This window comes from Cinclus cinclus, chromosome Z, assembly GCF_963662255.1.
Source record: "Cinclus cinclus chromosome Z, bCinCin1.1, whole genome shotgun sequence".
In the NCBI taxonomy this organism is placed as follows: Eukaryota; Metazoa; Chordata; class Aves; order Passeriformes; family Cinclidae; genus Cinclus; species Cinclus cinclus.
The window spans coordinates 57,140,687-57,162,055 of record NC_085084.1 but is presented as its reverse complement, the minus strand read 5'-3'; the positions used below and the strand labels follow the sequence as shown (position 1 = coordinate 57,162,055).

Here is a 21,369-nt window from a genome sequence, read left to right as displayed (position 1 = left end):
TAACAAGGATTAAATCCTGAGATAGTAGAAGTTATTGCTTCACTTAAAGGTTCAGAAATTGCCAACAACAGGCATTTTTATATTTTTGGCTCCCAGTATGAATTCTTCACACAGCACTTTCAAAGCTTTAAATCATAGGCAAAACACGAAAAACAAAACTGAGGAAGATGGCAAGTATCAGTGCAGCTTTAGTTAACTAGCTGTGCATCAGCTAGAGTACAGTACAACACATTCATTGAGATTCAAGATACAGGAATTTTAGTTCACACCTCTGATCTGCAAATCACTAGTAGCACTTTTAAATAATTCAGAGATTGTACTTTCAAATGAGATACAATCAAGTAAATGATAATTAATGCACATTAATGTACAAACCCACAGGTTTTAAGATACTGATGGCCAGTTCATTACGATTACAGTAATTAAACCTCTTACCCTAGTCCATGAGTGAGTTGACAATCTTTGTTAATGTCCCTTGTAATCAATGACACTGGTTCTTTCCACTATTACACACAACTGCAGAATAACCCAAAGGAAAAATACCTGACTGGAGAGTTGTTACCTATCACAGCTCACATAAATTAACTATCACACAATGTTCTTTCATGTGCTCTGCAAATTTAGCAGTATTAGCATGTTTCTACTCGAAATGATGATGCTTGCACAAAATCTGCTCTGCATAAGTATTAGGCAATACTCATGAGATTAAAGAAACACTTGAATTTTTAGCGTGGTATTGATATAGCCGAATGTTTTATATATTATTTGGAAAAAAACATGAAGTTCCTTCAGATACACCAAGTTCTTTGAATGTCAGAAATTACCCTTAATCATTAGCCACTGCACTAAAAAACCCGAAAAACCTGGTAAATATAAAAAAGAGGTCATAGCTTCTGATTTCAAAGCTTGTCAATTAAAATTGGAAGACACTCTAAAACACTTAGTCATTTATAAAATCTATTCTATTAAAATAAAATAAGAGTAATCCAGAATATTAGACATATTTTCAAGATTACTCTTATAGGTATTTTTCCTTATGGAAAGGAAACCTTATTTTTAAAGCCAGTTAAATGTATTAGCAAACACAATACTGACAAACTACCAAAAATTTCTCCAAAGGAGATACCAAAATTAGCCAATTCTAATAAATTGGAAGGTAACCTGAAATTTTGAACATATTAATGATAAGATCCCCACTTAAAGGAGTATGGACTTAGGACTCTTACATACACGTGAGCAAGTCACATGCTCATGTGCTGATAGTGAAAGAACCCAGTAGGAACAAAATGACAAGATGGTACTTAGGTTGAACTTAGCCACTCATGCTGTAACATCAAAGAGACAGGAAAATGCATAGAACTAAGTTTTTTTACAGAAACATACAATTTGGATAAACAATTACCACATCCCATCATAATATTGATTTCTCTGCATCGTGCATTTACCAAGGACTCAGTGCAACCTACATGAGTACCACAGTTTTCAGTGATTTCATCCAATGACAAAAGTAATGCTCAGGACTTTGCCACCTCTGCCCTGCTCCACGGGACAAACACCTTCTAGCTAAAGATCAGACTTGAATAGGACAAATAGGATTGGTAGGTGATACTCCATGTATCAGTAAAGTATGGTTTTATTTCACACAGCATCAAAATAACTCCATGAAGCCCTTCCATTGCAATTGCCACCATTTATTATGCTAATATTACTTCGTCAAGTGCAGTTTTCATTTTAAGAAACCCACCAACTGAACAACCATTTCAGTGGAAGAGCCAAGGTGAACTGCATTCAGAAACATATCATCATATCCCCAAGATAGCAGTAGTGTTTAAACAGTCAAACTGCCAAAGAAACACCATTTGTTGAAGTATTCTAAATTCTTGCTTAAGTCTCTGGCATCTTGTTAGAAAGTGCTTGCCACAAGGGCATTCTGCATCAGAGATAACCCTATCAGCCCTGCAGCACTGCTGTCAAAATTAAAAAACAAAAAGGTCGTAAGTACAGGACCAGCCAGAAGAAAATGTCCAGTTTGGAAACCTCTCCAGTAAGGCATAGAGTTGAGGTGACTTTTGATCTTCCCCAAAAAAGTAATGTGCTGCTATGGCGAGGGATACTATTCCATCAGAATGCTTTTCTGGGGCCTGAAAGTGAGAAAAGGACAACACAGTCTTTATGACTGCTCATGACTTTTCAACATGAGATCAATTCAGATGCACTTTTCTACAGACAGTACCTATGCAGCAAAATCCACCCTGTAGTTCCTTGTCCTCTATGTTAAAACACCTCCTATCTTCATCATACCAGTCTGATTACATGACAAGTTCAATTTGAAATGAACCAAATGTTTAGATCACAGGGCCTCCAATATGTTATACAGCTTCCACAAGCTCCAATTTCAATGTTTGTATCTGTCTGCTCTGCTGACGAATCAAGACATGGACTCCAATACAGTATTTATACTGATCCTTCTATGGTAAATCCTGAGGATAGACAGCCCCTTTTGCCTAGCTTTACCTCTATCAGTCTTGCAAGGCTTGTCACACTTGAGACTCCAGTCTGCCTTATCTGCCTTAATAATCCTTTAAGGATTATTTGTGTTTAGACTGCCTGGTGCAGGAAGCAAAAAGGGATGTTCTGAACTTTCAAAGATACTTGTAATATTTACTCAAAAGATAAGACACTGTTAAATCTATAGAAAAAACATACAGGTCTGCAAAAAATTATTCCTTTGCAAGTTAGAAGGGTGGGGAGGCAGATCATAAATCCCACTGGAACAGCAAGGCTGGAAGCAAGGCTTCCAGCTGAAAATAATGTAGAAGTTAGAAAACAAAGCTTTTACAACTCTCTTCAGCTTCAAGACAGGTAAATTTTCCACCAATTTACCAGAATCATGCAAACAAGAGAAGAGAAAGAGAACTACTCATAATAAAAATCAACTCTGAAATAAAAGTAGTAAAGATAAAACTTCAAGAACTACGAGGTTAAGATCAGAGAAATCCAAACTTTTGATCAAAGACCATGAAGACAAGAGAAGTATTTTTCCCTTGGCTGCTTGTCAAGTTGGTGGATTAGTCATGGAAAATACAAGGGAGCTGGTTTATAAAGCTGACGTATTAAAAGAGGGATACTAGAATTTAGATCCACCAAATAAGTGGTGGAAGTTACTGTGACATTTTTCACACAGGAACGCAGCTGTGGTGGGAATAGGGTGGACCATGGCATCGCCAGGTTTCCAGCAGTGCCGCACTCACCGTCAGCTCCAGCCAGAAGTGCCAGGGAGCTGCATGCAGCCCGCGGGAGTAGAACACAAAGTAGTCTCCCCCCAGGCTGGTGACTGGCATTCCATCCCCGAGGGACCAGCGGGACAGCGCCGACCCCGCGCGCGGCCGCGCGTACAGGGACATGTGGCTCGGGCCTGCGGGGACAGAGATTGTGTCCACATGTAGCAATAACCACCTGCCTGCTCATGGAACAGCATGGCATCCTTCCACTACTATTCATGTCTTCCAAAGCAAGACAGAAATGTCTTCTCTACATTAAGATGCTTCAATTTTTTCTAAGCATTGGGATAAGTGAGATGATGATGCAACAGAGGAATACAGGACATTTTATAATAATAAATATAATACAGTCTTATAGATACTAACATATAAAATGCTACAAGATTTAGTTTAGAAAAGACCTGCTGTAAAACAATCAAGACTTACTCAAGACAGATGAGGTTTTCAGTTCCAGAAATAAGAAGTGCAAGACACCACCCACAGCTTCTAGCGTGCCATGAAACTAAATTAATTCATGCTAATCTCAGAAAGCTCACTATCTTGAGAATGGTACTAGAACTTGCAGTACTGGAATCAAAGCTTGATTTATTATGGGCATAAAAATGAACACAAATCATAAACCAGAATCTTCAGTCACTCACCAGATACTTCAAAGCTTAGCCTCACAGAGTTCCAGGGCATCAGCTGCTTGGACAGAAGTTTAAACTGAATGGGGCTTTTTGGCAAAATTTCCGGAGCAGGAAGATACCAGTTTTTCCTGTGGAGAAAAAAAAAGTTTCAAGTTACTCTCTGTGCAACACCCTGAGGTACTAAACATCAGAACACAAGAAGTTTCCTTATAATACAGCTGACTGTGCTGCTACTACATGAAATATTCAAAAGGTGTTGATTCTAGCAGAAGGCAGGTAAAATCAGCTTCTGGCCAGACAAATATTTAAAGGGTGTATTAACAGAAAAATACTCACTAGTGCATTAATTCATTACCTTCATCTGCTTTAAATTACGTAGCAAATGAGTGAGAATATTTTCACCTTCAAACAGCTAACCTTTTCCTGTCAAGGTTCTTGAGGTGTGAGAAATAGCCACAGCAGCTGGTTTCCTTCTGTGGAGACCTGCTACTCTAGACATCCTCTGCTGTCAGCTGCAGTGAAGGGAGGGAAGCAGGGAGGAGACATACATCCCCCTACTCTGAACTTCCCTTCAGGAGACTCTTTACCTTTTTCTCCACTGGTGCTTACATCTATTTTCACCACATCAACTTCTACAGATCCTGCAGCACACCATAAATTTCTTGCAGAGACTGTGGCAGAAGACACAGTATCTAGGCAGAACTTTGTCTTCTGAAGAGGAAGGATTATTTACTTTTAGACCAAGATAATTGTTAGCTTTTCTTCCCTTGCATAAATGACCCCCAACTTTGCAGTGAAGTGCTCAGGTGAAGCAGAGCTCATACGAACCGGAACATGAAATGCACTGGCAGAATCCAAGGAAGGCCACAGAAGGGAGCCTGCTCCTCGCATGGAGTTCTAATGGTGTCATTGATTTCAGGTACATGGGGAGTTATGTGAGATATTCCATTATAATCAAACCCATTAATCCATATACCAGAGTCACTTTTAACCACATTTCCATCTAGATCGTGAAATCTTCTGCTCGTGTGCTAGAAGAAAAAAAAAAAAAAAACAAGCCACAGAAAGAAACTGGACTCTCTGGAGTTTGCAAGAGTCAGGTGATTCTGAAATATCCTCCATGTGAATCCTTAAGGTCTACTGCATTTTCAGCAGACCTTTCAGCACTGAACACATAGTTGAGTATTCATGAATATAAATGCAAGAATTACTCAGATAAGAAACATATCATAAAAACACAATCAGAAGATGACTGCTTTAGCCCACCCCAAACCACAGTCACTTTGTAAATTTCTATTGCTTACACAATTCACCCACTGAAAGCTTCCTAAGACATCCTACTCTTCTGACACAGATGAGCTGAACACTGAGAGTGAACTAGGGAAACATTACCAATTGTTTCAAACCCAGGAATAATCATTAAAGCTTTTAAAACAGGAAAGAAAGGGAATATTAAGCCTTGAAAAAAACAAATACTCTTGCAACTAGAAGTGGCAAAACTTTTCTTACCTGGAGAAAGACTCGCTTAGGCTTTGGATTAGCTGCATCAGAACTGTAAGGAAAGAAGATTCCACTACAAACGAGAATCAGAGTGACTACAAACACAGTAGTTAAAGTTACTAGCGTCGTTTTTGTACTTTTGACAAGGTAAATGAAGTTAATCTAGAGAATAAAAAAACAGTCCAGTTATAAAACTGCAACACTTAGATATAAGACACTACTTGCATAATTATAAAATTCAATTACAGAACTGAGGATACACTAAAAAGACATAATTGCAAGTACCACCTCATAGAAGACACTTTTTTTAATCTCAGTATTTAAAACTAGGATTTTTTGGATTATTTATTTTATAAAAAAGGAATAAAGCGAGTACTTCCTGGAGCTTTTCAAACTTTCCTGTTTTTAAAACATCTACCAACAAAAAAAAAAAAAAAAACAAACAACAGAATCTTTCCAGGTTCTATGGCAACAGAATAAGCCCACAGGTCTTGAGTACTCCTTTTGAAGTTGTACGTGCATTGCTTAATCATGTATTACATCTAAAATGAATCTCTGCTCAAATTTCAGCATTACATTTTGCATTTTACAGAAGTCTTTACTAAACCATCATAGAGCAACATAGGCCATTGAAGCAGAGCTTTTCTTTGACTAATACAAACCTTGGAATCTTCGACACGTTCTAGAACTTTCCTGTAACCCTTAAGATATTGTCAAATTATCACTAACTTATAGTATTGAACAAAAAAACCCTCTTATTCAAAAGTATAGAAAAAGTTTAAGGGTTTTAAACAACATTTAAACAACAATTCCACTTACAAAATAAGAAGACAGGATCATAGTGAAGATCACAATAAATCCTGCTAACACCATATCTGGTGGAATTTCTGAACCACTTCGTCCCATGACAGGTGTAAACATTTCAAATACAGTCCAACTAAGATACAGCATATACAGATAGGGAACAAACATCCCCAGCATGTACATCACAATAAACTTCATTGTGGCACCTGCACAGAACACAAAAAAAAACCCCAAAAGACAAAAAATAAAAGCTTAAAAGGACATACTATACTATATCAGAAAAGCTGTGTGTTTATATATATATACTGATATACTGCTGCAAGGCCCAATACACAGTACTGGTCCTCATCCCTGACATGGATATGGAAAGGAGATCTCATTTTGCACAGCCAACACCAGTATAATTTTCAAAACCACCACAAAATTAATCTTGTATTGCAAAAAAAGTTTAAACAGGTTCTCTGTACCAAGAATTCTTTAAATATTACAATATTTTTATGAACCTTTGCTGTTGATTGAAATTCTGATCACTTATTAATACATTCACATACTCTTTTTTTAGCCTGAGACACGGGATGTTTTTCAGTGTATTTTTTTAAAGCTTCTCACACTTTGTAACTGTCTTTAGTTCAAGAACACCTTTTCATTACAAAAAAGTGACTTAGTTAATTTGACTACTCAAAGTCAATGTTTGCAGTTGTTTTGCTTAAATAAGAATAAGGGTACAAGTTTTGAAACACAATTTCTGTCCCTGAAAACCCATACCTTTTTGGCTGAATTCTTTGTGGATCATAAGCTTAGTGAGTAAAGGAAATGCTACCCATAAGGTACAAATGAATGCTGAACAAAGGCCCATCTGAGTCATCACAGCCAATGCTATTGACCAAATCATCAATGAGGCATCAAAAAACACATCTCCCAGGTACTGCTCATTCACATTCTGTAACAAAAAGAAGGAAATATGTTTAATTACTGTGCACATTCCATACATCACATCTCATGAGTACATATGGAAAAATCCATATTCCTTGTATACAATTCTTTTCCTTGGGCAAAACAGTTTTGACAAACATCATCTCACCATTCTCTTACCATACAGAAATAGCCATGACAGTGTATTTTTAGTTAGTTTTCTAAATCTGCTGACATAACTTGAAAAAGAGATTACATTGACTGGGGAAGAAGAATGTACAAATGACAATACAAAAGAATATACAAGGCTAGTGTTTTAGGCAAAGAGGGCCTTTTAAAAAAAATGTAACACAGCACAGTAAAAGATTATGCAGAACTTACGGGTGAAAAAATTATCTGGACCTCCTGAGAGTGTAAACTCGTTTTTGAACAGCTGTTAACAGACTTCCTACACAAGCACTGTTATTACTGCACAAATACCATACTGGTGCCTTTTTAGGTCATGCTACAAGCTGTCACTTCAGAAGTCTGCTTATTAAAATATGTTACTTGTTTTGAATTAAAAAAGACAACACCAAATATGTTTCAGGGGGGAAAAAAGAATAAATTTAACCATCAAAAATATGATTTGTTTTGGTTTTGGGGCTTTAAGTTACATGGACAACGCCTCAATGTTTGCAGTGCAAACATTTTTAATTGCAAATGCAATTAATTGCATTAATTGCATTCTTAATTGCAAATGCACGATTCTTAATTTCAAATCCTGCCAGTAGCAAGAGGGACTGCTTGCATGAACAATGGTTATCAGAAAGCACCTACTTCAATTGCAGGATGAGAGAAAAAAAAGGAGGAGAGTGAAGAAACACATTACCAAACCTATTTCAAAACATAAAGCTTATCAACTCACAAGTTGTTGAGCCATGAATAGGCAGTCATAGCTAAGGAAGAGATTGGCTTCCAAAATTTTTATGCAGCTTTTAAGTCAAACACAAGGTACAGAAGCAACATTAACTGTACATTGTGGTGCAAGCTACAGCATGCAAAACTTGATTTTCAGAAGATTGATCTGATGACTAGACAATCAACAGGCATGAAGTAGATCCAGAGTCTGAAATGTCATAACAGCTAATTAAAGTATCTGCCGTTCATGGAGAAGTCTGGAAAATGGCAACATTGCATCTATTTTTTCTTTTCCACAAAGGTTAATTTAGTAACATCCATGTCCCAGTTAACACTCCCCTTCCCCCAAAAATGTTTTAAAAACCCACTTCCAGAGAAAGACATGATGGATCCACTTAGAACATTTCATACAATCAAACAGCACAAAGTTCTTAAAACTTTTACTTCCTAAATTCCCTTGTCCAAAACCCACCCAAAAGGCTGAGACATTAAGTAACAACAAGCTGAATGACTAATTATTACTGCACCTAAAACCTCAATCCAGCAGGCCTAACAGGAATAGTAAACTTCTGTTCTGGAAGAGTGTCATCTACCAGACACCTCAAGAGTATTCGTATTTAACACAAAACCACATGGGACTGTTATGATCTATAATTACGAAATTATTACACTAGTTACATCACACTGGTTAGTCCATAAAAAAGAATCATAAACAAAACAGATAGACAGACAGTAATTATAACAAATGACAGTAATGGAAAAGTAACACACACCAAAACCTCACTGAGCCTGGCAGGGGCCTAAAAGAATTTTACCTATGGCAAAGAACACAGACAACCAAGAGCTCTGTTCCATCTCCCGCTGTGATCAACTATAAATCAGAACAATCATGGAATTGTTTAGGTTGGAAAATACCTCTGAGATAATCTGATCTAAGCCTTGCACTGCCAAGGCCACTGGTAAACCATGCCCCTAAGTGCCATGTCTAGATATCTTTTAAATACCTCCAGGGATGGTGACCCAACCCTTTCCCTCAGCAGTCTGTGTCAGAGCCTGATAACCCTTTCCATTAAGAAATGTCTCTTAATTTGAACCTTCCATGGCATAACTTGAGGCCATTTCCTCTTGTCCTGTGGCTGGTTGCCTGGGAGAAAAGACCAACCCCCACCTGGCTACAGCCTCCTCTCAGGCAGTTAGTTGTAGGGAGTGATCTGGTCCCCTTGAGCCTCCTTTTCTCCAGTCCAAACACCCCAACTGCATCAGCCACTCCTCACAGGACTTGTGCTCCAGACCCTTCCCCAGCTCCACTGCCCTTCTCTGTACAGGCTCCAGCACCTCAATGTCCTTCTTGTACTGAGTCCAGAACTGGACTTGAGGTGTGGCCTCACCAGTGCTGAGTACAGAGGGACAATCCCTGTCCTGGTCCTGCTGCCCACACTATTGCTGGAACAGCCCAGGATGCCATTGTCCTTCTTGGCCACCTGGGCACTGCTGGCTCATGTTCAGCTGCTGTCCCCAGCACCCCCAGGTCCTTTTCCTGTGGGCAGCTTTGCAGCCACTCTGCCCCAGCCTGTGGCACTGCCTGGGGCTGTTGTGACCTAAGTCAAAAGGCTCCTGCCTTTTGTCTAAAACATCTCCTAAAGGTCAAAGCTGCCTTAAATCACATAGCTCTTACCTCTCTGATTTAGCAGAACAATCCCTATGTTTGGATAAAGCAATTTTTACAGCAACATTTTAAATACTGAAAACTTTACGCTTTTTTTTTAAGCAGATCAAAAGGTAGGTCTTCCACAGATTAAACACCCCACTGCCCTTCAACAATAACAAAGTCTTGCCTACCTTGTAGAAGAACTTTTTGGCTAGCATGTGCACAAGAATGAGCTTAGCTGCAGCTGCAGTGCCATAGAGAGACACAGAAACATAGAAATGGGTGTACCAAGAAAGAGCCCGTCCAATGATGGAGACAAACATTGCCACCATGAGGACTGCCACCAGTGTGCACACCCAGCTCGTCAGGGTTAAGCTGAATGCAGTCAGTAACTTCTTCAGGTTATGAACAGCTGTGAAGAAGAAAAAACAAGTCTCATTCAACATTTATTTATTCTACTGCAGATTATCATCGAAATTTTAATCACCCCACAGTGTAACTCCTTTAATAACCAAAATAAAGGGGTCCCCAGTGAAGATATCTTAACAGTACAGTCTGCATTGCTTAGCCTACTTCTTTGCATGTCTACTTGCACACATACCTGCTGCAAGGTTTACTCCCAGAATACTGATGTATTTTGCAGACTACAGTTTTCTCGACAGCAAAAATTTTACTAAGTAAGGAGTGGAGTCCTAATTCCACTTTTAAGTATACAAAAAAACCAACAAGAAACCCAACAAAAAATAACCTCCAAACCAAAATAAAAACTCCCATCAACAAAATACTAAACCACACCAAACAAACAAACCACAAAAAAACAAACCCCAAGTCCCCCTTCTTGTTCTCCCCAAAAAACCCCAAAAAACCAAAAAAGTTGAGGTTTTTTTATTGTAACATTTTCTTAATCCAGAACTGTTTTCTGGATTTTGAGGAGGAGATGGGTGTATTTTCTTAGACCTTTTTTCTTTTAAACAGGCATGTTCCTACACATACTAAGAAGGTCTAGCTAAATTTGAGTTGGTTTACACTCTCTATTAAGCTTTGCTGTCATTTTCCACACTTTTTTTATTACTTGGTTCTATCTACAGACAGGTATTGAAGAAAAATGGTTCTGACACCTCATCTGAATTAACAAACCAAAAAAAATACATGGATACTAGGCAATTTTTTACAATTTCTAGATCTAATTTTCATCTTCATGAAATAAGAGACAAAATCATGGTTCATAAATGATAAACATCTAGGCCTACCATATTCTTTCACCATTACAAATATGCAAGGATGCAAGATCTAAACACAAAGCAACTCCCATGGCATGCTGCACACCTTATTTCTGAAGTTCAACTAACCAGATGCTGTAATGGTCTGAACACTTTTTCACCTGCACTTTTGCATCTAGCAATTGCTATTTGTTAAAGTGTAATGAAATTAAAAAACAATAAATTTTAAAAAATAAAAAAACCAAAAACAACAAAACAAACAAAAAAATAACAACTGAAAAAAACTCAACTAAAATCACCTAGACTTACCTCTGGGTTTTGGCTGTAACACTTTTTTGCTTAAATAAAAAAAAGCAACTGCTGCTGTAATGTAGTTCATAATTGTGCCGACACGAGCAGGATAAGCCAGGACAAATAAACCAAGTATATCAAAGAACACAACATTTCCATGTCGATACTCAAAAGACTTTGCCAACTTTTCTGATGTAGCTAGGTATTTTAGGACAGCTAGAATATTGTCACCTAATACAAGAGCAGATACACAATATAATTATATCAAGGCTGATAAATTACCACACAGCATTCTTAATATAACCATTCTGAAAAACTTTATGGAAATATCCTCAATGAAGACATGAATACACAAATGATTGTTCTCAAACTAGTATTTGACAGTATGCACAGAACAGTATTTGCATGAGTTATTCTATCCAAATGTCAAAATAAGTATACTTGGGAAGTCTCTTGCACTTAGACACCACAGCAGTGAAGGTAACAATCAGGCTTTCAGCCCACGAACTCCACTTCTGATATTTAGCACTGGACCTGAAGGCTAATCCATAGAAGAGTTTATAGTTTCCTCATCTTCCTCCTCTTCCCAGCACTAAGTAACCCTGCCAGGTTTCCATGACTATTAATTACCTGCCTTTCTTTCCCTACAGGACTGTAAAGACAAGGCCACAATTTTCCTTTGTACCCTCCAGGCACCAATCACCCTTTCCTTTCATACAGTACAGTCAAAACACAGGTAACCAAATGAGGACAATCATTCTCAACTTTCATTTTGCTTTTACTAGACCATTAGAAACACTTACTGGCTGTGAAGTCTGTTTCAGTTTTGTTGTGCTTTTTTTTTAATCTGTGATACATTTAGTGAAGTTCTACATAAAATCACCATGACTGCTAAAATCATCTTTCCAACAGGAATTTAAAGGTGTTACTTTCCATCCTGCAGCTAAATTGACTTGGTGCAATGAACTGTTTAAACCCTTATTCATGCTGGTCATCCAAGACGGCTTCTATATAAACTTGAAGAGTGAATAATCAAAATCCTGTAGGCACTTAGGATTATGCTAGCTTTTCCTGGGAAACTAAAGGTCTTCACAATTTTCTTTACTGAAATCTGTCATAACCTGTTCTAGAAAATAAATCCTGCTGACCCAGTCTGTGTGCTACCACATTAAGTTTGACTCAGTTAAATCTGAGGTCCATTCTAATACAAAAACCTATGTTGGCAGAACAGTCTGTATGCCACCACTCCACTCAAAAGCTCACAATGAGAAACATTAAGTGACAATGGGACTTAGTGAGAAAAAAACAACACAGAAGTAATTAACATCACTGGATGCTGATAAAGTTTAATCTTCCCAAGTTGACCAAATATATTTCCTTTTTTATTTAAAAGGTCTGTATTCAGTTAATTTGTTCCTGAGAACACCACAACATGTACTAAATGTGTAATTAAAATTATTAATTTATCACTACAGCAGTCTCCCAGCAAAACAAAAAAGCAGCTACAATACTACTCTTTGGTAAATTACTGAATTCTTAAAATACCAACCTGCTCTCTGAATGGAATCTGTCAAAATTCTGTCTGATGTGTCATATTCTGTATGGTAAATGTAGCCATTTTCAATAAAAGCCAAATCTATTCCTACAGAAAGAGAAACAGCATTTTTTAAATCTCTGTAATCCTAAAAGCCCAAAACAAATATGCAAAAACCTCCCATATACTTCACAGAAAATGTTGTTCTACTTTGTAACCCAGTCATTATCCTTAGAGATGAACAAAACAGTTTTCTTTGCAGAAAGAACACTAACTGACTTCCAGCATCTTTAAGAGAGAATAGCTTTAAAACATTTTCAAGAATCTGTCCTTTGACATGGACCGATTCCCATCACATCTGTATACAACTGGAGAAACACATGAAAAGACCAAATCATGTCACCAGCTTCAGAAAAGACGCACAAGGTGCTTGCCAAATGTTTACCTGCAACACTTCAATAAATGCTCATGCTGAAAAGTAGTGAAAAGCGGCACTGTGAAACTATAGAGCACCTTCTCAAAATACCAGGTGCACTCTCTGTACTTCTAACATGTAAACAATTTTTCAGAGAGCTGGTCTGAAAATGCTTCATTTCAAAGTCCAAATAATTTCTTCAAACAAACAAAAGTATGTACCAAAACCCAAAGGTTATTCTGCTCCATTAGTTATATATTCAGTGTAACCCATTCATCTGTTCAGCTGCATATGCACAAAGTTGCTACCTGCAATCTGAATTCTTACAATTTCTGGCAAACTAGGAACAAACCAGTTTTTTAACTTAATTTTTTTTATTGGTTTATAAAAAAAAAACAACCCAGATGTCAGTGAGAAATCATTTACCATCCAGGTATGATTCTGAACAAAGAAGACATTGTATAAAATCAGCTACTTAATTTTCAGACTAGAAGCGTACTTCAGAACAGTAGAGAATATACCAGAACAACTGCTTTGTACTAACAACCAATTAAAAAAATATCACTTTTCTTGAAAGTGACTCCAATGACAACCTGTCCTGGACAACAAGGACTTTTCAGAAGTTTATATACAGTCTTTTGAACTGTGTTCACACTGAGCAAACATTTCACTCTTCCTTCCCACATTCATTGGGGACAAACATTCACTCTTCTTTCATTGTCCATATCAAGGATAGCAATATGTCAACAGATGAGCAAAACTAAAAATCTTCTGTCCTGCCCTTGATCATGGGAAAACACAAACAAAACCTATGAAACCTCCCAAAAAAACCAACAACCAATTCCCCCAAAACAAAACAACACCATGAGTAAGGGAAAAAACCAAACCACAAGAACCAAACAAAAACAACAAAAAATCCAACAACAAAAAAATCCTCAACGACACAAAACCCAAGGGTAAGGAAAGTGCATTAATGACTATGTCACTATCTCTAAAGATGATTTTGGTTTATCCATTAGATACAGACATTTCATTCCTGCAAGCAGCTTATTAACACCATGTACCAAAATGTTTCAAAACAGAAGATTTAATAGAGTACTATTGATTCCTGGAGTTTTTTCCTGATTCTCAGGAAACTTTTCTACCATGCAGCTTCTTTTTGGAAAATACCAGTTGTCTAAAAACATCCCTAGCAAACTATATGGCAAACTCAACCTAAAACCTTTTTCCTTAGGAAAGGAACAGGGAAATTCCCAGGGTGACAGACCAAATTTGAGGATGTTCACATAGTCAACCATAGAACAGTGTCCTTGTTATAAATGTAATGTGCACTGAAGTGCCTTTTGATAACATACCTGGAACATTGCCAAAATCCCTGTAGATACGGAAGTCAGTATCTGCTGGGATAATGCCACTCTGAAATATTTCCTGTGCCACCACAGAGGCAAAGGGATGTTTGGCAGCAACTACATATGCCTGTACCAACCAAGGGTTCTCAGGTCCTAACAAAAAATGAGCAGAAAATTCACAACAAATATTTTTTGAACTTCAGTTAGGATACGCATCCTCACGGTAAGAAAAACGCAAAGTAACTCACTGGTGATTTAACACTATTGCCCCATAGAGCATGTAAGTAAATACAATTGTGTTGGATGAATGACTCACCCGTGAGAGAAAGAATTAGTTACACCTGGGGGGGAAAAAAAAAGCCACTGTTGCCTTCTGTGTTCAGTGACAGAGCAGATAAGCCATGTCCCAAAAAGACCCAGCATTAATGAAGAAGTCACAACCTTTAGCCAAGCTTCCAATCCATCATGTATGTGTCACACATCAATACTGCTGTTTTGAAAAAGTCTCTTTTGCTAAAGCATTCAGTGCAAGTAAACAGATTAGCAGCCTCAACAGTACAAATCCACAGTCCAACTAGGATGGGGCACAGGTCTAACTATAGCGTACAAAACACAGAAGTTTTGCTGCTTCCTGAGCATGACATGGAGTTCTAATGCCAACATCTTCCTGCAAAGCTTTTAAAGGAACTGCTGTGAACAGTAAATAGAACATATGAAAGTATGAGTGTTAAGATATATGTACTATCCAAATGTTTTTCTCTTTTTTATCTTGATGTAAAAGGGAAACACAACTTCTATTATTCTGTCCTCCACAGGCTCCCCATCTATGAAGCAACTTCTGTGGCAGTGCTTTAGTTATCTAAAGACTGAGAACAACTTAACTGCTACACAGGACTGAGAAAAAGGCACAGAGGTTCTCTTGTCTTTTTCTTATCAGTAATTTTCAATATTCCTTCAAGTCTGCATCATTTATTATCAAATTATCCTAGTGTAGAAATTGGACACAATGCAAGCTCATACCTGTTTGAAAAACAAGTTCTTTTCCTCCTACACCTGCTGCCTCCAGGTTAATAAAAGCTCTGATTGACTTAGCCCACTCATGTTGTGTAATGAAGCCATGACTAGCCTTGATGGGAAAACAAAAAAATATAGGTCAAATATCTACCAGACAAGCTTATATGTTATTTTCCATCATTCAAGACTGCATATAACTCAAGACTGCACAAGGCAGATAACACAAAAAGATGCAGGAAATGCAAGTCTTCTGCTTAAACAAATATAGACAAATATTTTTAATCCAACTCTAGTTTCCCTTTGAAATCATACACATTTTCCTTAGAAAAGACAGGTAGTTAATGAATGTTTCAAGAGATTTAACACAAGCCATATATTTCATTTGTTTAGAGTTTTAATATTCTGCTTGATGCATAATTTATAATTCTGGCACATTTCTCTCACCTGCAAAATATTTTCTTCTGCACCATTAAATAAGAATATGACAGCATGCTGCAGGGACTCTGATGATTTTGAAAGTGTGTTAAGTATTTCAAGCATCACTGCACAGCTAACAGCATCATCACTGGCACCTTAAAATAATCAGCAAAATAATAAGGTTTACAACAAATGCACAAATTTGCAACAAAGACAAAAGAGAAAAAACTGTTTATGCTATTTCAGTAACTTAATATAACCAGCATAATTGTGTTAAGCTTCAGTGTATTTTCTGGTACTGCTTGTACCCTCTGTCTATATTAGTTGAAAGCAACAGCTGAAAGAAAAGTTATGTTCACAAGTTGAGCAAGTGCATTACAAGATATCAGATCAAACACTACTGTTCAAGAAAAGCAGGCTAACCAGGTTACTAGTAAAGCACTGTGATCGTTATCTACTTTCCCAAATAAAACATGAATAAATAAGGATGCAATTTTCATTCATTTTCACTTCACAGCACTCTCAAATTTAAAAAAAATAAACATTCCCACACAAGTCACCCTAAAGCATTCTACACTGTTACAATGCATTCAATTAGGAGGACAAAACCTCAAAGTAACATAAAGCTAAGACCACAAAACAAAGCTAAGGAAGTATCAGAACACCTTTAAAAGCCTCTGTAAGGTATATATTATAATAAAAGATTTTCATGATCACATGCTTTTCACAACCCTTCTTTCTCTGCAGAAAACCCTTTCACTCTAATCTCTGTTCTCTTTTGAGTTTCTTATCCAACACTACAATCTCACAACTCCCACGCCTCACTTTTTTTTTAATCTTGATTAAGCATCTATCTTTTAGTCAAGGTCTCCCATTTTCCCACTTCCCTCATTTTGGTGCAAGCTGTAGCACCTCCCTATCCCGGTCTAATAAATAATATTTGGGAGAAAACAGAAATTTAAACCTTATTCCTTTGGACCTGGGTTGTACACATGTTGCTGACATGCACTGAGTAGCTGACAATGGTGGGGTCAAGCCTCGGCATGCTATTGAGGTACACTTGTTAGCTGCTCGAAATATTCAATTTACACTTAAAAAAAAAAAAAAAAAAGAAAGAAGAAAAGAGCAGCTTTTCCAAAGCTTGTCACCAGGCAAAACTTAAGAAGCATCTGGAATGAGAAGGGCATATTCCTAATATAACCATAAATCTTTTATTGCACAGAATAAATAAATTTGAAATCTTTCCAATACACCATTCTCCATCCTATTTCTCAGAAATTATGGCACTGTTCTGACAAAAGCTTTCTATAGATAACTACGCAACTACCCGATTTAAAGCCCCGATTGTCACAGGTTTTCACCAATTTCACAGAACATCACAGAACATTCTGAGTTGGAAGGGACTTTAACTGCTACCCACATTTATCATGAACCTGCTCTTAGCCACACTGAGTTCTTTTATTCAAAATGCTGTATTGAAAACTCACCAGATGCGTACAGTTTACAGTCAGGTAAAGTCATTTACCTGCCTTGCTGCAAGGCTAAGAAAAATAGAAGTTGTTGGCTTCAACAGCCATACAGATTTACATCTGATAAAAGCAGCCATGTTGCCATAGACTATCACAGAAACTTGCAGAGAAAATATACCCCAATACCTCACACACAATAAAACTGACAGGAGGTCATAACAGATTTTACAGATATCAATAACCTAAGAAAACTACATTGTGTCTGCAAAGCCCACCTTTTTTGAAATGCAAAAACGCGCTGTGAGCAAATAGCTAAAAGAAATACAGTAGAAGAGAAAATAAGAGGTTCTTGCTTAGGTAATGTGCAAATGGCATACTAAGAAAATGGAAGGCAGGGCTGCTTCTGGATGCTATAAAGGGCTAGGCTGCTTTGTGATTAAGAACAAGCACACAGGCTGACTTCTAGCTCCTCTGCAGATTTCTGTGAAATCCTACACAAACCATTCTTATTTTTTGGCACTACAGTGCAAGACTGGTGAAATATTTTAGTGTCTGAGTAACTGTAAAGAAAATACTTGATGTAAACATAACCCTGATTTATAATCCACAGAAATCAACATACAATTTACATAGGACATTAATTTGAAAACAATTTTTAATTATCACAGTACTATGCTTGTGGAATATTCTAAGTCTAGGTAGACATACATAGACTATACAAACAGTAATTAGCACCTCTGCAGTTCCTCAATCACAGAGCATGTATAATAACCATGCAATTATTAAACTTAATTTAGAAATTCATGCTGTACAAATATGATTGAGGAGAAAAACTATAAAAAATACACTACTTATGGACGGAAGAAAAGGCAGGAGTCCAGCAAAAGCTTTGTTTCTCTAGCTAATACTCAATCATTCCCTTAATAATGAAGACCAGTCACATGTGCTAAAGAACAAAAGGTCCACCACCAAAAACGTAAAATAGTGCGTGGGATGTAAATGAAGAAACTCCAGTAAAAGCTGCACCATTGGTGAGTGCCATCTGTGGGTGTTTTTCAACTGTAATAACAGGCACACACCTGTGGCTGAGTGTTACAACAGATTTTGTGTTTTAGATCCATACCTTCCTGGCTTCGGTAAACCCACAAATTTACAAAGCAGTTTACACCCTTATGCCACAATAACAATTTAACAGGATTAAATTTTAAAAATACAGAGGGACAAAAACAAGAGAGTATGCAACAGTGACAGTCAAACCAGCAGTAAAAGATATACACTACCAAGACAACAGCACCCCAGCCTTTGATCACTACAGTCTTTTGAGACAGAAGCTTTGAATGTGCAAAGAAAAAAAGCTGGCATATTTTAAGTATATCAGACTAAAAATCTGAGGTACCAGCAAAAGGAGGGAAAACCAGACTCGTTAGTGGGGGTGGGCATAGTCTCTGGCACAAAGCATCCTGTGAAAGGAAAACCAGGATTAAATCAGTACAGAAGTATGAAAAGACTTGGACGATGGATGGAAACAGCATGTGAACTATATGCATAAGCAGTAAATTATAAGAAGGGCAGATATAACCAAACTTCCCAGAAATCTAAATAAGCACCTGTAAATTGCTTCCTACCAGAAAGTGAGTGTTAAAACCTGAGTTTAACAGGATCAACCTGTCACTTTAAACAATGAATTTCACTGAGACCAAGTTGACTAGTTGACACATGCATTATTCTAACGTGGCTACTTGGTAGGAGATATCCATGAGTCAGGCTCTGTGGCTCACGTAACACACAGAAACATGGATCAAACACACAGACCTACCCGGGGTATTTGGTACGGAATCAAAGTGACAATTGGATAGCACTGCATGCTCAGCTCCATTACGTGGTTCCAGCTTCACTACCACATTGGTTATGTTTGCATAGTAACTAGTAAAGCCTCCTAAAAAGTCAATGCTGAAGGAGCCCGTGGGTCTCTGTACGTCTACAGATATCTTGTGAGCATCCGTGCTTTCTCTTTCAATTCCCCTAATCTGTTCTAAGAGGTAGTTAACTGCAAGAACTTCATTTTCTGGACTTCCAACTGTTCTGGGCCCAATTGCTGTAATGTTGTCAAGATACCCCCTGTAAGACATAAATTAAAACTTAAGCATGAGTACATTCAACATTTAGTATGTAAGTTATCTACAACTGTAACATTTTTGTACATTGTTCTATTTCAAAACTCAAGGTAAACAAAAGGGGCTAAAGCCAGTTAGATGGTACTTTTTAATAGGCATATAGGCCTGATCTTTAACTCAGGACTCTTTATCTTAACTACCATGATATTAAACCATTTTACTGATTTTCTGATCTGAACATATCAACTAAAAAAGAAACAAAAGCATGGAAAAGGTGAAGATTTTATCTTCAGTGAGGTTCAGTATATACCTACAAGCCCTTTTCTGCATGTCTGAAAAAGCACACTTTTATCAAGACAGACACCTGAGGTTAACACTCTGAATCTGAAGTTAGTTAACAGTTTCAGTCTTCCTGACGTCTCGGTGACACAACAACTAAAAACTTGCAAAGCAGCTTTCCGAGACGAGGAGCAGCACAGGAGACTACAAGAACTAAACTACGGGAGACGCGCTGTTCCATCAGCTCCGAGCTCTCGCCAGGGCAGAGCACGACACGACCCCTCTGCCAGTGACCGTCACCCAGCCCGGCCGTCTGCCTCCCGCAGCTCCGCCGTACCTGGCGCGGGAGGCGCTGAAGTCGCGGGGCCCGGCGGCGGCTGCGGGCGGGCGGCTCAGCAGCTGCCGGTGCGATACCTGCGCCAGCGCCCGCAGCCCCAGCAGGTACAGCAGCACCAGCGGCGCCCCCCGCGCCTCGGGCAGCGGCAGCAGCGGCCGCCGCCCGCCCCGCTTCTTCCCGCCCGTGCCGCGGTCGCCGTCCTCCCGCGGCGGCGGCTGGCGGCGGTCGCGCTGTGCGGCGGTGGCGCGGAGCCGCCATCCGCCCGTGTCGCCGCCGCGCTCCATGGCCGCGCCGTGCGCCCGCCCGCCGCGCAGCCGCCGTACGGGCCCGGGCGAGGGTCAGAGCCCGGCCCGGCCCGGCCCGGCCCGGCCCCGCCCCGCCCCGCCCGCCGCTCACGTGAGCCCGCAGCGGGCCCGGCCCCGGCCCCGGCGGTGCCTGCCCACCCTTCGAAGGAGCCGGCCGTGCCCTGGTCCCCGCTGCCTGCCCTCGGGTCGTCCCCGAGCACATGGCGCGGGGATTTTTCCGTACTGTTCTTGAATATCCCCAGTCAGGGAGACTCCACAGCTCCTCTGGGCAATCTGGTCCAGCGCTCGGTCACTTGCACAGTAAAGTTCTTCCTCATGTTCAGGTGGAACTTCCTGGGCATTAGTTTCTGCCCGTTGTCCTCTTGTTTTCTTGCCTTGTGCCCTCTTGCCCTGTTGCTCAGAATCACCGAGAAGAGCCTGGTCCATCCTCTAGGCACCCTCCCTTCAGAGACTGACGGACACTGATGAGGTCCCTCAGTGTCTTTTGAGGCTGAACAAGCCCAGCTGTGGCAGCCGTTCTTCATGGAAGAGATGCTCCAACTCTTTCCTTACCTTTGTTGCTGGCTCTGGGCCTGCTCCAGGAGGTCCATGTTTCTCTCATCCTCAGGATCCCATAACTGGGCACACTCAGTGCAGCTGGGCCTGTTTGGCTGCACACTGAGGCTGGGAATCCCTCAGCAGCGGTTGCCTGTGGAAAGTGGTGGCCTAGCATCTTTCCTTTGAAAGGAAAGTTCACAGAAGTAACAGTGGTGTCATGGTAGGGCAGCAGCAAAGTGCCCCAACCCTAACTCTAACCCTAAAAACCATGAGCTAACAGAACTGGTGGCTCTTGCAGGGCTTTCCCCTGCACTGCATTATATCTTTGCCTTTTCATAGCTGTAGCAGTGGCCAGATTGCAGCTCAGGTAGGCTGGGGTGCAGAGCAATAGTGCCAGGAGGTGCTAGTGAATAG

At 39.2% G+C, this 21,369-nt stretch overlaps 1 protein-coding gene across 1 annotated transcript; it reads right to left on the bottom strand.

Annotated features, from left to right (window-relative positions):
* Window positions 1–1,976: 1,976 nt before the first annotated feature.
* On the bottom strand, window positions 1,977–20,397 carry ERMP1 (endoplasmic reticulum metallopeptidase 1). Its single transcript, XM_062513405.1, has 15 exons — window positions 20,114–20,397; window positions 19,200–19,501; window positions 15,942–16,069; window positions 15,504–15,609; window positions 14,490–14,636; window positions 12,735–12,827; window positions 11,204–11,416; window positions 9,866–10,086; window positions 6,980–7,154; window positions 6,230–6,420; window positions 5,420–5,572; window positions 4,739–4,941; window positions 3,923–4,038; window positions 3,252–3,415; window positions 1,977–2,141 (listed from the first exon to the last, which is right to left on the bottom strand). The coding sequence occupies exons 1-15, from the start codon at window positions 20,395–20,397 to the stop codon at window positions 1,977–1,979; spliced, it is 2,661 nt and encodes an 886-aa protein (XP_062369389.1).
* Between the last annotated feature and the right edge of the window lie 972 nt (window positions 20,398–21,369).

Coding starts and splice junctions, on each gene's coding strand:
- ERMP1 (XM_062513405.1), bottom strand. CDS start 20,397: ATGGAGCGCGGCGGCGACACGGGCGGATGGCGGCTCCGCGCCACCGCC. Junction 15,610..15,941: donor CAGAAGAAAATATTTTGCAG/GTGAGAGAAATG, acceptor TTTCCCATCAAG/GCTAGTCATGGCTTCATTAC. Junction 14,637..15,503: donor AGAACTTGTTTTTCAAACAG/GTATGAGCTTGC, acceptor ATTTTTTGTTAG/GACCTGAGAACCCTTGGTTG.